General features: G+C 43.7%; 1 protein-coding gene across 3 annotated transcripts in view; it reads right to left on the minus strand.

Moving 5' to 3' along the window:
* Nucleotides 1–2,386: 2,386 nt before the first annotated feature.
* ARMC8 (armadillo repeat containing 8) overlaps nt 2,387–16,019 on the minus strand; it is a 111,273-nt gene continuing 97,640 nt past the window's right edge. For all 3 annotated transcript variants that reach the window (XM_072792580.1, XM_072792579.1, XM_072792578.1), the window contains 4 exons: nt 14,959–15,054; nt 10,966–11,038; nt 9,435–9,528; nt 2,387–4,970 (listed from right to left, as the gene is read on the minus strand). In XM_072792580.1, the coding sequence (XP_072648681.1) occupies nt 4,937–4,970; nt 9,435–9,528; nt 10,966–11,038; nt 14,959–15,054 (297 nt within the window). In that variant the 3' untranslated portion in view covers nt 2,387–4,936. The remainder of the gene's footprint in view (nt 4,971–9,434; nt 9,529–10,965; nt 11,039–14,958; nt 15,055–16,019) is intronic.

Raw genomic sequence — 16,019 nt, forward strand, 5'->3', positions numbered from 1 at the left:
TGCTAAATCACCTAGGTTAGCCACCCTTCCATGGTTGTGCCCTTGAGGGTCACAGGAGGTTTTCAGTAAAAAGTTAACTATTACTACCCCTGTGAATATGGCTTTTTTTTTTTTTTTTAATTTTATTTGACACAGAGAGAGAAAGTATGAGCAGGGGGAGGAGCAGAGGGGAAGGGAGGAGCAGGGGAAGAGAGAGAAGCAGCTCCTTGCTCAGCAGGGAGCCCAACACAGGACTTCATCTCTGGACCCCAGGATCACAACTCCAGTGGAAGGCAGAGGCTTAACCGACTGAGTCACCCAGATGCCCTACCCCTGTGAATATTAACAAGGGTAGCCAGTCCCTCCTGCTAGTTTGTTCTTTGGCCTATTTGAATCCACTAAGCCCTGGCATCTGCTTTTTCCTCTCTGAGGAAAAGGTTGTGTTCTTTCACTCCCCAAGGCATTGTTAGCGATTTCCTTTCATTTGTTCGTTTTCTCTAGAAGACTCTGCTTAAGCCTTGAAGTTCTTTAAATGCGCAGTTAGCTCCCCCAAGACTGTGCTTCATGACTGCATTAGTCTTTCTGTCAACACTATGCTGGCACTGGGGATGGAAGCATGAGTCAGGCTGCGTGAAGTGGGGAGCAAGGCCTGTAACACTGGGTGGGTGGCTGCATTCCCCATGACTTTTTGTCACCTCTAGATGCTAACATGCATTCCTGTTGTGTTCATCAGCATCTGTACTGACTTCCATGAGAAACAATGTACTCGGAGGGACCCTGATAGGATGTCAGGAAAATTGAATCCACTATTCCAGATCTCCAAATACTTAGGTCACCACGGAGCTGTGCTATTCCCTTTGTGAGTGCCTTCAATGCAGAGCATTAGACCCCTGTGCCTGGTCTTCTACCCCCACAGGTATTGCATGGCTCTGAATGAGCTACTTGGAGGTGCACTCAGCTGACTGCTATCTGATCTCCCCAGAAGCTGAGAAGCCAAGATCTCCCATCACTGGAGAGATGAGAAATGGTATGACCAAAGCCTCTGAAAGCAGGGCAGGGGAGAGGAAGAATAGGTGGGGGAACTGATGCTGTAGGGGTAGGTCTGGGAGAGGGGAAGGCAGAGGGCACTAGAGTGGGAGAAGTGGTGACATACCCTTTCCATCTATAACTTGGTAGAGCATTTCTTCTCTCAGAGTCTGAAAGGTTCAAAGCAGAAGGAATGGGGCGGGGGATGGGGATTGGAGGAGAGAAGGCTCCTGAGGATCTAAAATGTCAGCCCACTCTAAGGATGGGACTCCGTGGTAGAGACCCTGGGCCTGGCTTCCTACAATGGAAGCAAACCAGGGGCTGCAGGATGGATGTTGTTTTCGGCATTAAGGCGTCTCAGCTTCTGGGTGCGAATGCCTGACAGAGTAGGGGGCAGGCGCCACTCCATGAAATAAAGAGGGTGGTTCCTTTCTAAGGGCTGGCTCTGGCTCTCCACTCAGCAAGAGGGTCAGCTGCCAAGCAAAGCCAAAGCCAGGAGTCAGGGGCTGCATAGAGTGAGGAAAGGTGGCTAACACAGGCCATAATGTGGCCCTTGGGGCAGGGGTTTTGTTTCCCCAGAAGCCAGGTCATAGACCAAAACTGGAGTCATGCTGGAAACATACGCATGCCTCTCTGCCCAGCAATCAGGATAAATCCACAAAGGAGCAGGACTATGGCGACAACAGGCCCGATCCCAGGTGGGAAAGTGTTGGACCTCTTCCTGTTGGCTCTTCATCAGAATCTGGGGTCAGTTCCTCATTTCTCGTCTCATTTCATGTTTGCCCTGTGGCAAGAGAATTCCCTCGCTTGCCAACCACCTCACCACTCGCCACGTTTCCTCCGCCCCCGCCCTTCTCCATGCTCTGGGGTAGCTGTGATGTCCTTGGCTTTCGGTTTCTAGGGAGGCTGAGAGATAGGAGATGCTGCTCTACATTTTAGAGATGGGGAAAAGAAGGCAGTGTGCAGTATGTGAAGAGCACGTGCACATCCTTGCAGAGGGGGAGCAGCTGCTTATACACAGGGAAGCTGGTCACCTGCCAAATTCTGGGCCTGAGTCTAGGGAGTGGTGGTAGTGGAAGTGGGACACACAGAAGGGGCTGAGGAGAGAATGGAGGGAGTAGACACAACCCTGGGGAGGTCCTGGTGGCTGGGTGTGGCCACCTGTAAAATGTCTCCTAGCTTCAGGCCAAGAAGAGAGGTTCCCAGACAGTTGCATATGCCCCTGTAGGGGAGCTGTAACTACCACACGGCACCAGCCCCCACTCTGAAATGCAAAGTCACTTCCCGGCCTCCTGTTCACCAAGAATCATAGGTTCCAAAAGCCAGTACACATTATCTTCTAATGTTTCTTAATGTTCTAGACATTCGGAACACAGACTCCTTTTAAGAAGTTGCCATGATTTGTTTTCTTGGCTTTTATTAGCATGTGTTAAAATCATATTATCCAAACACTACCAGAAGAACATGTATTGTTCTGCATAAAGTGCTTAAGGAAAAAAAAAATGCAACTTATTAAATTGGACATTCTTTTCTAGTTCATAAATTTTGGGTTACAATCAGGGCACAAAAGGAGAAACAGAATGCAGTATTAGAGAGAGCGAGAAGCTTAGTGAAGGACTCGGGTGGAGACACAGGCCACGCCCCATTCCTCCCACCTCCTTGCTGACTGAACACTGCACCTGTCTAAAGCAGCAAACACCTGTTTTAATAAATACATTTTTCCTTCATTCAAATCAGAAAAGTTAATTATAGTAAAGCACTTTTTCTTTGACTATCTGTTTTATAGCCACAGGCAAGATTTATCACAGAGTTTAAGTGTGAAAGTGTTATTTCATTGGGCTTTCAGCTTTCTAATGCTATCTGGGTTCAAGATTGTCTCAGCAATTCATTATTGGTTTCTTTTAATATTTACCTGGTACCTTTAAATACCAACTCTATAGTGTTCTGTGTTACAAATGCCAACCAACAATATTTTTCTCAGTACTAGAAGTATCAATGAGTGGGCCTAAATAATGCTTTATTCCCAATAAACTCCATTTTCTTTAAACTGGTATTCTCACACTAGCACTCTGATGGCTGCATAAAACCCAAGTCTCTCTCATGACAGATTTTTAAATTGGTGATGTTCGGGGGGGGAAAAAAAAACAACTTGGAAATCTCTGTGTTTGAATCTTGGGTGGTCATGTTGAGAACAGGAAAAATTGCATTAAATACACTTAAAAACATTCATTTGCAATCAAACATATTTAAATCCTCCAAGGAAGGTGCAGGTTGGTGATGGGGTGGCTGCGCTGTGAGCAATCCCATCAGGAGTGGCTGGTAGGCTTGGGGCTCTGCCAGTAGCACACACTCATGGCAAGCTTCCGGGCCACAACGCCTCTGAACTTCTTTTAGCAAAGGAAAGGAAGGCTGGTTGTTCCTCCAACAGTCAAGAGCAACCTCTGTTGAGTTCACCTTGAAGCTGACCCAGAAGCTGGAGCCAGGTGCCAAGCTAAGGGCTGCAGAAGGGTGAAGTAGCACTCACTGGAAAAGAAGCCATCATCTTCCATCCTCGGGGGAGAGTCCCTTTCCCTCGCTCAAACTTCAGTGCTTTGGGCTTCATGCAGGAAAAGATCTCAGCCACATGTCTCACTCAAATTTTGATCTCACTTTACAAAAGCACACTGAATAGCGGTCCTGAGTGACTAGTAGAATTAGCTGAGTATAGCTAAGAGAAAAACAGCTTTCTAAACTATCCTGTTCTTTGCTTCTTTCTACAGATGAGTCTGTAGAGCATTCTTTAGTTTCACAGTGATATATGCTGTTTCAGGAAGCACAAGGTGATCGGACTTTGTTTCCAGAAGTGATGACCTACTTTAGTTTGAGCATAAGGTTCCATGACTGGCTCTAAATCCTGCCAGATATTGCTACACCAATGACAAGATTTAGGGCAGTTGGGAGGCTCTTGGTGCCCGGTTCTGGTCAAGTGTAGCCTGCCAGAGTCAGGGCTGGGCTTTCACTATCAGTAGTTCTATTTCCCCTTGATAGTTCAAAAATCCTATGGTGAATTTGTTGCCTCACTCCACTCCACCCTGTCCATCTGACTTGGAAGCCTGAGAGCTTATTGAATTAGGCTGAAAAGAGGCTCTGTACCTGCTGATATTGACGGCAGTAAGATGCTAGCTTACTATTTTGCACAGCACCATATATCATGCCTGTTATTCAGGCCAACTACAGCCAACCTTTTTTCTTTTTCTTTCTTTCTTTTTTTTTTTTTTTGTGGTTTTTTAAATTTTTTTTTTTTATAAAGAAAATCTATGTAAGTTGAGGTTCAGAAATGCATATATTTTTTTACTTACAAATATTCATCTGACCAAAATTCAACATAACCTTTATGGAACACTTAACAATTGTTTTGTTTTTAAAATAACATTTCATTCAAACTGTATATAATTCAGTAAAGTTTTTTATACAGCAAGCAATGCTTAAACCCTGGAAAATCTGTAGAAAAGAGATTTTCACACAAAATAAGAAAAGAAAAATTTGAGGTATCCCTCACACACACACCCATTCATTTTGACCCACGTGCACACACACACACACACACACACACACACCTCTGTGTGCACAGACACATTCATTCTCACTCACAAAGTGGCTGCAGCATAGGCAAAAAATTGTAGGTCCAAAGGAAAATGATTGATTGTTCTAATAAAGAGTCCAGGTAGCTCAGAAAAAAACAAAACAAACACAATAGTCCTCTGAGGAAATTACTACCTCAAAAAAATGTTCTCAAGATGAATTTGAGATCTAAGCCTACCAAATTGCTTTTGCAAAACAGCTCCCTGCAGTCCAAGGTGACTTGTGCAAATAGAAGGAATCAAATGAGGCTAGTTCCTGTACTTCCTTTAACAAGGATGTGGGATGCTTGCAGGTGCCCAGGGCGCTCCCATCACGCCAGGTACTGCTGCAGTGCCATCTTTGCCCTGAAATCACAAAGTTCCCGTTAGCCATCATCTCAGAAGTGTAATTCAGGCAAAACCCCTGTGTCTCAAAGATGGTAATTTGGAATCTAAAAAGATCCCCAAATGGGGTGAGCCCAGCTGGGTGACTACCATAAGGGACAGAGATCTGTGGTCAGTAGATAACTTCAAACCCATGCTGGCTACTTTCCTCTTCCCGAGGTTCTTTTCAGAAGGGTTGCTCTTGTCCTTATACCTGCTGCAGTGACATTCTGTAGTTTCCCTTTATCCTTGACCTATTGCCACAATAGATCTGGAATTCTTCTATTGCCATGCAGGTTTTTAGCTGGTGCTGCAGGACGTGGAGGAGGACACTCAGGGTACTGGGAAGCTAAGAGGAAAACTGACCAATGGAGAGGCATTCAGGTGCTGATTAGAAGGTGCAAAGGGGGCCTACAGCTCAGGACCCATGGCTGTCTCATGATTCAAACGTCTTCAAATTGAGGAAGGAGGCTGTAGTTTCATTTCTTTCTTCTCATCATGCCTGCTCACACAGACCAGCACAGGATGTGGGTTGTTAGGGTGGTTGGGGAGGAAGGTAGCTAGTTGGAGAATAACACTTGTGATGTGAGCAGTGGCCTCACTCATTCTGATCCTTGTAAAAGTGTCTTCCTCGGACTGAGGAGGCCTCCTTTACTACTCCAATCATGAACTTGGCAGTTTCTCAAGAGGCTACAATTGTGGGAATCAGGAAGTCAGGTGTTAGCAATGGTCTCCCCTGTTAAGTTATGGAAAGAAATGGCTAAAATGTTCAGTTACTACTAGCAGATGAAAGTAAGCCAAGGTAGACTGGGCATGCAATAAGCTGAACCCAAGTGCAGTCTCTATAGTGAAGTAATGGGTATGACCTACACTCTTTAAAGTGCATATTAAGGGATGTTCTTGCAATTATCTAAGATTCTATAACTATAGTAACTGCAAATAGTCTAATCCATCAAAATGGAAAGCCCCATACAGATGATCTCTGAGTTATGAGTGAGTGGGTTTTACAAAGTCATTTTCCTACAGAAATAAGCTGATGAATGATACCACAGGGTATCCTTTAATGACCATCTACCTCACCTCACAATCCCAAAGCCCTCTGAGGCTGAGGTGGAAAGGCTGGTTGGCAATAGCTCCTCATCTGTAAGTGTTTGAAAGTCAAAGGATCACAAAGCCTTAAAGACAGAAGGAACCTGAGAGAGGTCTTCTGTAGGTAATGGACTCCACTGTGCCATGGTGGGAAGATCCACATGAGGGTTTTGAATAAAATGAGAACTACCAATTCAGACTCCTTCTGAATCTTTCTCAGGGACTATCTCTATTTGTTATATTGGACCTCAGAGACCACGACTTTATCATGTCCCTGCTATCTCTGAATATCTAAGGAGTCTTTCAGATGGATGGTTCTAGAGGGAAGACTGTTTTTCCTTAGATGGACTAGGTAGGGTAGCTCAGCCCTTGATTCTTTTAATGCAGTTTAAGAATTGCTGAAAACTTATTTGCCATACAAATATGGGGCAATAGCATCAGACTGATCTAAGCCATGTAAGCCAGGGCTCAAAACTACTGTACATCCTGCTAGTGAGGCCTCTTCTAGTGTTCTAGGTCATCCCAAAAATGATTTTGTGTAGAACTACTTTCATTTCTGGACAAATGTGAGAAAAGAAACCCAGGGAATGATCTGGCCCTCAACCAGGAGAGATGGGCTGACAGAGGCTACCATTTAAGTCAAAAACAGCTACTATTGCTGTGCAGGTGAAGGCACAGGTGCCAGTCCTCAAAGTACAGCTCAAATCCAGCCTTCTGCAGGTCCCTGGCTTTCACTTGCCTTTGATGGGACACTCACCTGAGCAGCAGCCCTGGGCTGCAATTATTTGGGGGATTTGTCTTTTTTAACCCACTGGATGGCCAGCTTCACTGTGGGAGAGGCCCAGCCCGCTCTATGTGCTCCAGAATCTGGCACAGCCATTTACTTGAGGAGCAATTACCTAGTGCCTTTTCCCTTCAGTTGGGCAGACAAGTGAGCTGACAGCCATGACACAGTGTGGTATGTCCTATGGGTGCCACAGAAGTCCCTGGCAGAAGGGGTCTCCTGACAAAGCCTAGGGTGGAGAATGAATGAATCAGGCAAGACCTTTTGGAGAAGGTGACAACCTGATCTGATTTTTTTTTTTTAAGATTTTATTTATTTATTCATGAGAGACAGAAAGAGAGAGAGAGAGAGAGGCAGAGACACAGGCAGAGGGAGAAGCAGGCTCCATGCAGGGAGTTTGATGTGGGACTTGATCCCGGGACTTCAGGATCACGCCCTGGGCTGAAGGCAGGCGCCAAACTGCTGAGCCACCCAGGGATCCCCCTGATCTGAGTTTTGAAGGATAAATGGCTAATGTTCAGGCATTCTCTTCCCTTGCTTTCAGGACATCTCCTGTGCCTCGGTCTCTCCCTGCCTTACCGGTTGTTTCTTCATTTCCTTTGCTAGATCTTTTTCATTTTCCCCTAAATGTTGGAGGGCGCCAGAGCATAGTCCTTAGCCCTCCTGTCTTCTTTCTTCTCTCTTACTTTCCTTAGGTGACTTCATCCAGTTCCATAGCTTTATATACCATCCTAGTTTATACCCTCAGCCCCACTATCCTGAGAAGTCCCTTGAATATTTAATAGTATCCGAAATTTGGCATGTCCAAAGAAGAACCCTTGATTCTCCCTACCCCAACCCACTTTTCCTGTATTCCTCATTATCTTGGTAAATAGCAACACCCAATCAAGTTGCTCAGGCTAAAACTCTAGGCATTTTCCTTCCTTGTCTTTAACATCCTACACATTAAATCCCCGAGCAAATCCTATTGTCTCTATCTTTAGATTAAATCATGAATCTGACCTCAATACCTCTACCACTAAGACCCTCATCTCTTACCTGTATGACTGTAATAGCCTTGACCTGCTCTTCCTGCTTCCGTTCTTGCGCAGGTGATTCTCTACACAGCCACCAGAGTGATTTGGCACAAATCCAAGTCAGACAGGGTCTCTGCTCAAAACTCTCCAATGACTTATTAAACTCTGAATAAAATCCGAAGTCCTTACTATGGCCTACAAGACATTTCACTTGCTCTCCATTGCCCCCTGGAGTCCACTTATTACCACCCTCCCCCTCATTTACTTTTTTGCAGCTCTACTGGTCTTCCTGTTGTTTCCCTGAACATGCCAAGCTCATTCCTGTCTCAGAGCCTTGCACTCACTGTCCTATCTGCCTGGAATACTCTTCTTCTGAACATCTGCCTGGTGAACTATCTCATTTCATCCAGGTCTTTGATCAAATGTCACTTCCGCAGAGGCCTTTACTGGTCAAGGCCTTTACTTGTCAGTCGTATGAGAAGAAACTTTCTTATTCTTCATTTCTTCACCTTGTTCTTTTTCTTCATAGTACCTCTCATTATCTGCTATCATATTACATATTCATTTGTTTATCACTGTCTCCTGTACTAGAACTTAACATTCACAAAGGCAAGGACTTCATCAATATTATTCATCATTTTATCTCCAATGCCTAGAACAGTGCCTGATAAAGGTTATTATTAAAAAAATATATATCCTGCTGAGTGAATGAGGGAATTCAGAGAGGGGACTGGGATGGCAAATCAGAAGGAACAGAATGTATAAATGCATGAAGATGTGATACTGCAAGAGGCAGGTGTGCCTGGAGCAGGAAGCAGGGTAGAGGGGGAGGGGACCTTGAGACTGAGCTATAGAGTGAAGGCTATGGTAGGAGGGCGTGTACACAGCTAGGAAGAACAGTTTTAGCCATTCAGAGGGTAGAGGAATCTCTGATTATGATTCTTGCCTCTCCCAGTAAATGGTAAGGACAAGAACCCCTCAGTGGTCACTGCCGTATTCTCAGCAGCCAGGCCAGGTGGCACAAGGCAAGTGCTCAGTGAAATTTTGAGATAACGGATGTTTTTATTGTTGGCTTTCCTTTTTTTTTTTTTTTTTTTTTTTTTAAGATTTATTTATTTATTCAGAGAGAGCAAGACAGAGGCAGAGACACAGGGCAGAGGGGGAAGCAGGCTCCATGCAGGAAGCCCGACACGGGACTCAATCCCGGGTCTCCAGGATCACACCCCGGGCTACAGGCGGCGCTAAACCGCTGTGCCACTGGGGCTGCCCTGTTGGCCTTCCTTTTTACTTAAATGTCAAGAAAATGATCCCTGGATCCTCTTCAGATATACACTAAGATGGCTTAGGTTCATGTTAACTCACAGCAAGATGAGAATTTTTAATAATTTGCTAATTAGCTTATCTCTAACTCAAGTCACACAGCTGGCTTACAGAAGAAGGGAATTCAACAATCTAAAAGATTTTAAGTTTGGCAATGTAAATAACTAAGCAAGCAAAACCCTTTCATAAAAGAATCCAACATACCCCAAAGCAAGGCCCTTTTACTTTGATACTCACTTGTCACAAAGGTTTGAATCCGGTGACTGACTCAGTTTGTGTAGAATATCTACGATGCCCATGTCCCGTAATTTATCCTGGCGTTCTTGTGAACCTAGGAGATTAAAGCTATCAGGTTACTGGGAACATGACCCAGGCAGTTGCTCTGCTTGATATACAATCAACAATCTAGAGCTTTACCAGAGTCCTTTACTCTGCCACCCTTCTATTCCCCTGTCCCCAGTGAAGTTGGATCCTCTCATGCTCAGAACCTCCAACAATGTTCTAACTGGTCTCTCTGCTCCTTGACCCTCCTTCCTGCAGTACATCCTGGGTTCTGCTAATAGATTAATTTCTCCATGGACTATAGGGTCAAGGTCAGATTCCTCAGTAGGGCACAAGGCCCTCTGCCATTGGCCCCATCTTCATCTCTTCTGTCTGGACATAACAAGCCAGGCTCTTCCTACTCCAGACAGGTCTTATTTCCCCCCTTCTATTCTTTTCCAACCTCCTTTAACCTCCCAGTACTTCCTGCTGCCTCTTAGAATGTGGCAGTTCCAATTTCATACCACTCTTCCTATCTTCCAACTAGACTAGGACCTCCTTGAGGGTGGCTTTGTTTCCCTGGCACCTGGATAGTACTTGGTCTCTAGGCTTCTATGTTGAATACAATTTCTCCTCCTTCTACTTTGTTCTAGACACAGCTGTTGGGTAGAATAATAATAATAATAAATGATAAAGACTCTTGGAGTCTTTCCTCCCTGAGAAGAACCTGCAGTGATTCACCCATGCATTGATCTCCCCAAGACCCAATGAACCAAAATCTGTAGGTGTGAAAACCAGAAATCTGCATTTTAAAAAGTTCTCCAGATGATTCTTAAGCAGTCAACCCAGTACTGAGAACCACTGCTCTTTTACATCTGTTTGCTACCTTGGCTATACATTGGAATCACCTGGGGAGTTAAAAAAAAAAAAATGCCTACAACCTCCCATCCCCAAAATTCTGATTAAATTGGTCTGGTGCAAAAATCCTCAGGTGACTCTAATATGCAGTCAAGGTGGAGAATCTCTGATCCATAGAGGTCACCTCATAGACTGGCTGCTTCGGTAGTCACAGTGTATTTCTCATTTCTCACCAATGCACCCTCTTCTCCATTAAGCTTATGTGCCTGTAGTCCATCCATGTGCCTCCTCTGCACACAATTGAAGACCAACCTGGCCATCCATACTCACCTGTTATCTTCTTCAAGTACATTCACCGCCCCCCCTCCCTGAAACTCCTCCTTAGCTCTCCCAAGAGCATGGACTGCCATTTATTTCTCTAGGGTCTCTTTTACCCCCATCCTCTATAATCTGCTGCACTGTTAACTGCAAGGTGGGGCTCACTGTTAACTGTCCAGCCAACTCAGGCTAGTCCCAGGGACTCTTATACCAAGGTGACTTGGTTGGATGCTCAGGACCTGCTAAGTAATGCCTACATCTTGGATCTCAGGGGCATCTGCTGCTTTCCCTCCCATAATTTTCCTTAGAACAAATCTCACCAATCTCTTACCTTCCTCTTCATTCCATATGAGGTTTGATATACAAAACATAGCGGCAAGCTGCAGTTTCACATGTGAATGACCCTATTTGATGCAGAAAAAGAAAAAAATATGGAGGTAATCTGATTTGAAGAATTATTTTATAACATACCATAGGCAATTCCAATAGGCTAAAAGTGTGAAGCAGGGTCCTCAAACTCACTTGTCCTCAGGGGCCACAAAGTTAGCAATAATGGGTGAACAGGTTGTGCTAAAGACAAGAGGATGGTGCGAAATCTGGTAAACTGGGGTTTAGGTTAGAAACCCTCTGATAGGCCTAACAAAGTACCTAAAGGCTATAAGTGTAGTTTGCAAATTATCACTCTATCCATGCACACAGAAATACTGGCATAGCATAGGTCTGTGCTTTAGACTTAGGCTATGCTTGATCCATACCAGGAAACTTTCAGATCACCAGTGGCCAACAAATTGGATAAATGTGCCTTTGGTATTCAGCTATTGATTATCTGATTCAAATTACTCTTCTAAGAGTATTATTCTTAAGAGTAAGTAAAAGATTCTTATGGGGGGGGATGTCCCCCCAAACCTGAGTGTTTGATTCATCCAATGTTGCTACTATTATTAAGGAGCCTCCTATTCTCCTGAAACACAATTCTTATTTTTCTTTACGAACTGAAAATACAACCACTTTTGTTTAAGCCATACAGAGTACTTTCTCCTACATAACAGATGACTCAATAGTAAAACAATATCTACAGATGATTTTCCTATTGGTCAATTTAAAAGAACTCCCCAGTACTTTTAAATACAATGCATATCTGGGAAAATATCAGTGGCATAATGTGCTCAACAGTTTCTTAAAGGATGAGATAGACTTCTTTTGCCATATAGGATTATCTCAACTATGCAGAGACAAGAAGTAGATGTGGCTTCCTTCACTAGAAGTCTATGGCTGGTGATTCTTTTTTCTTTTCACCTGTCAAGACTTTGAAAGAGATGCCCAGTTTGGCCTCTACAAAGACAAAACAGAACAAAACTTATCAATATCTCAGACTCAGGTCATGAATAGGTATTTGTTGAATAAATGAACTTATTATACAGTACAAAAATAAGTCTTTGCAATGTATAAGTTCATTCAATACATCTTTTTTGGGAACAAATTGCTGGGGAGAAAACTGGAGAGTTGGAGGGGTGGGAACATAATTTAGGTAGAAAGCACAGAAAAGTTTTCTGAAGGAGGCAACATTTAAGCAGAGACTTAAAGGATAAGAAGGTGTGCAAAGAGCAAGGGCCTGGTGAGAGGAAGGGAAGGTTCCTGAAAAGGTCTGAGGTAAGAAGTATCTGTAGAGGTCACACATATGGAGAAGGCAAAGTAGAGCAATATTAGTTCAGGGAAAATTGTGGGCCCTTGTAGGCCAGAAATAGGACTTTAGATTTTGCTCGGAGTTGACAGGAAGCTCCTGAAGGATTTAAGCAGTGGAAGGTGAAGATCTGATTTACATTCTGTGTGACACTGCAGAGGGGTCTAGAAGGATATTAGGGTCAATCAGGCATGATATGCTATGCCTTGGTCCAGGGTGAGGGCAGTGGTAATATAAAGAAACAAACAGAATCCAGATTAGGTTTGGAGGAAGGGCTGACAGGACCTGCTGCTAAATCAGACTAATGAGGTGAAAGAGCTAGAGAAATCAAGATGGACTCCCAAATTTGAGCAACAGGATAGATGGCAGAGCCACTGTACTGAGATGGGAAAGAACAGGAGAGAAGAAATTTAGGTTTAGAGGAGGTATTTTTGAACATCAACTTTAGGAAGCATCAGACAGGAGATGTAAAGTAGGCAGGAGGACAGGAGACCAGGGTTCAGAAAACAGGACTGGAAGGTATACTGGAAGGTATACACTTCATGTGACTCTCTTACCTTGCTTCTCTACCCTCTACCTCCATTACGAAAAGAACCAGCATTTTTAGAGCTGAAAGTACCATTATGAAAGCTTATTGTCATGGCTTTTGGAAGTCAGTAATCATTACTGTGGTTGTGTTTTGTAGGTTTCATACTATGGAAAGCGTAAAAACTGTAATGCCTATTTTATTTACCAAAACTGACTACTAGACCAGAACCCAGAAACCAAAAAAGCAGAGATGCTAGTAAGAGCCATAGGAGTTGATGAGATGCTCCTAAACCAGTGGTTCTCAACTTGAGCTGTACATAAAAACTGCCTGGGGAGCTTTAAAAAACCCTGATGCCCAGGCTATAACCCAGACCTATTAAATCAGAATCTTGAAAGGGACAAGACAACCATCTTTGAAACCATCTCTTTCCCTAGAAAATGCCATTGTGCAACAAAAATCACAGAGCTCAGGAGAGCATATAGGAGAGAAAAGAATGTTTCCAGGAGGAGGAAATGGTCAGCTGTGTTGAAGGCTGCTCTAAGTGAGGTGAGATTAGGAGAGAAAACTGTCCTTTGGATTTGGCATCATGGAGGTCAATGGTTCCCTTAAGCAGAGAAGTTTCAGTTGAATGATCAGAATGGAGGCCAGATGAAAGGGGTTAAAATGAATTTAGAGGTAAGGAAGGAGACAGCATGTGCAGAAGATGCTTTTAAGAAGTCTGGCTATGAAAAGCAGCACAAAATAGGTGTATCTCCGTGGATATGAGAAATTAAGAGTAACTTTGAAAAGATTAGAGATGCTATGTGGATCTGATATTGGAAAGAAGGGAGTTCCTGGCTGAAGCAGTAAGGTTTTATTCAACAATTATTTACTGAGCACATACTAAAGGCCATGCATTGTCCAAGATGACAGATACAAAAATGTGCACAAAACCCATAGAGCTTTGCCATCATGGAACTTACACTCAGGCACACAAATATACATATATGTATCACTATAACGGAGTTACTGCTCTGAAGGGAACAGAATGCAGTAACAAAGAATAATCTATATATATTAAAAGTCCACAAAGAAGTGTCAGTTGAGCTGAGATCTGAGAGGGGAGAAGGCAAGCCATGAAAGAGCAGGGAGAAAAGTGTTCCACGCAAATGAGCCTGCATGTGCAAAGGTCCTAAGCCAGGAAAGAACATGCATGACATTTTCAAGGAACAGGAGGTCAGTGTAATGAACAAAGGTAAGAGGGGAATGAGAGGAGTTGGAGATATGGTAACCCATATCATACAGGACTTCACAGGCCATCACAGAGGGATATGGATATTATTCAAGGTGCAACAGGGAGCCACTGAAGGATTATGGCTTCTATTCTCTTAATAAAACAAAAGGTGACGTCACCACTAAGAGAGATGAGGGAGAGAAAAGGTGAGGTTTAAAGAAGGAGAAGAACCCATTCTCGTGGAGAATGGAGGTGTCAGCATAATGGAGAATCACAAAACCCACAGGGGTTTTGTAAACAAGAAATTAACACAAAATCCATCAGCCTTGTTCTGTGCCTTTCTATGCAGTTATTGATAGGCAAAAAGAAGACAAGTTCACCCACAACTAAGATTCTGCTTGGAGACACTGACAGAATGAAATGATTGCCAGATTTGCCAAAGGGCAATTTCTGGTGATAACAATATTCATTGGATGGCCATGGCAGTAGGTTGGCTGAGGTGTCTGCAAATAGGTAGCAGATTGTGTTTGCAAGCAAACAGGTCAAATCAAAGAATAAGTGCCAGAGGTGCCAAAGGAGCTCATTTACATTGGATAGAAGCCTTGAGAAGGAAGGCAGGGATTTGGAGGCACTGAAAGAAAACCAAGAGGCCAAGTCTTCACTTGCCAACCAAGGAGGAGGCAATCAGGAGACAACGAAGGTTGGGTGTGGGGTGATGAATGGGTGGTAATACTGCCAAAATGGCACAAGCTTCAAGGCCTTCTTGTTGTTTTTCTTGAGGATGAAAGAGAGTTCCTTGGATCTGTTACAGAGTAGTCTATTCCTTTTTTAATCTCTGCACAATTTGTTTTGAGCCTTCTAATGCAGCTAATAGAGAGCAGTGAAAGGGACAAAGGCCTACCATGTAATACTTGATTTTCTGCAGGATGTCGTCATTGGTCATAATAAGTTCTTTTGCTGTTGTCCCATCTGCTATGTTGGCTAGGATGCACAGTGTCTGGAAAAAAACAAAGGGCCGGTGATCAGGAACGCTCTGAAGTCCCCAGATGCAAGCTCTCTCAAGAACTTGGGCAATTTCTGTCTGAAGTACATGGATTCTCATAGGTTCCACTCTGAATGCTCTGATTTCTTATCTCCTGACATCACTGCCAACAAAAGTAACCACATCTCGCAAAAGTCTACCTTAGGCAAAAGAGAACCCAAACACCAGTAGTTTTTTGGGGGGATAAGGGCATAATCCATCATTGGGTAAAGGCAGCCATGTCTTATAGCTCATGCTATCACATCAATCAAAGGGAAAATGAGGAGTGTTATTTTCTTGAAATTTTCATTTCTAAGAGAAGCTCTTGCTCCTAACTCAACAAGATTTCTTCAAAAACACAGTCTCTGGTAGAAGCATCATAGGTGCTGCAACTTCCCTCTCTCCCTCTCCAAATGCTACTTGCTCCCAAGCTCATGACCTTCTGGGTGAAGGCCTGGACCCTGGTTCAATAGCCATATGCATTTAGGACTTCTTGACTTTTTAAAACCTGATCAGAGGAACAGAAAGGTAAGGTAAATGTGTGAAGGAGCTTAGTCCAGCTTGACCTAATGAAACTGGAGGGAGCCTGTCCAACTGAATATGAAGATAATATGAAGATAATCACCACACTGGTACTGGAGGAAGGGACTCTTTTGTCAGTTGTTGGGAGTTTCACAGCCAGACCAACAGGAGGGCAATGTTTAAAGGTAAAATGACAGTGGAAAGGATACCGAGCCAGCGTCAGTCTTTGCAATTCAACAAACATTTACTGAGCACCTACAATGTGCATGCACTCTGCAGGGCATCAGGGTGAGACAGGAATAAGACACACTACCTAGCTTTGAAGCGGTCGCACAATTACATTTCACTGTAGTGGGACAGAGGAAAAACAGAACCGAGAAAGCACGAAGTGCACTTGCTTAATGCTGCGAAGGTCAGGG

The sequence above is a fragment of the Canis lupus genome, chromosome 22 (genome assembly GCF_048164855.1).
Source record: "Canis lupus baileyi chromosome 22, mCanLup2.hap1, whole genome shotgun sequence".
In the NCBI taxonomy this organism is placed as follows: domain Eukaryota; kingdom Metazoa; phylum Chordata; class Mammalia; order Carnivora; family Canidae; genus Canis; species Canis lupus.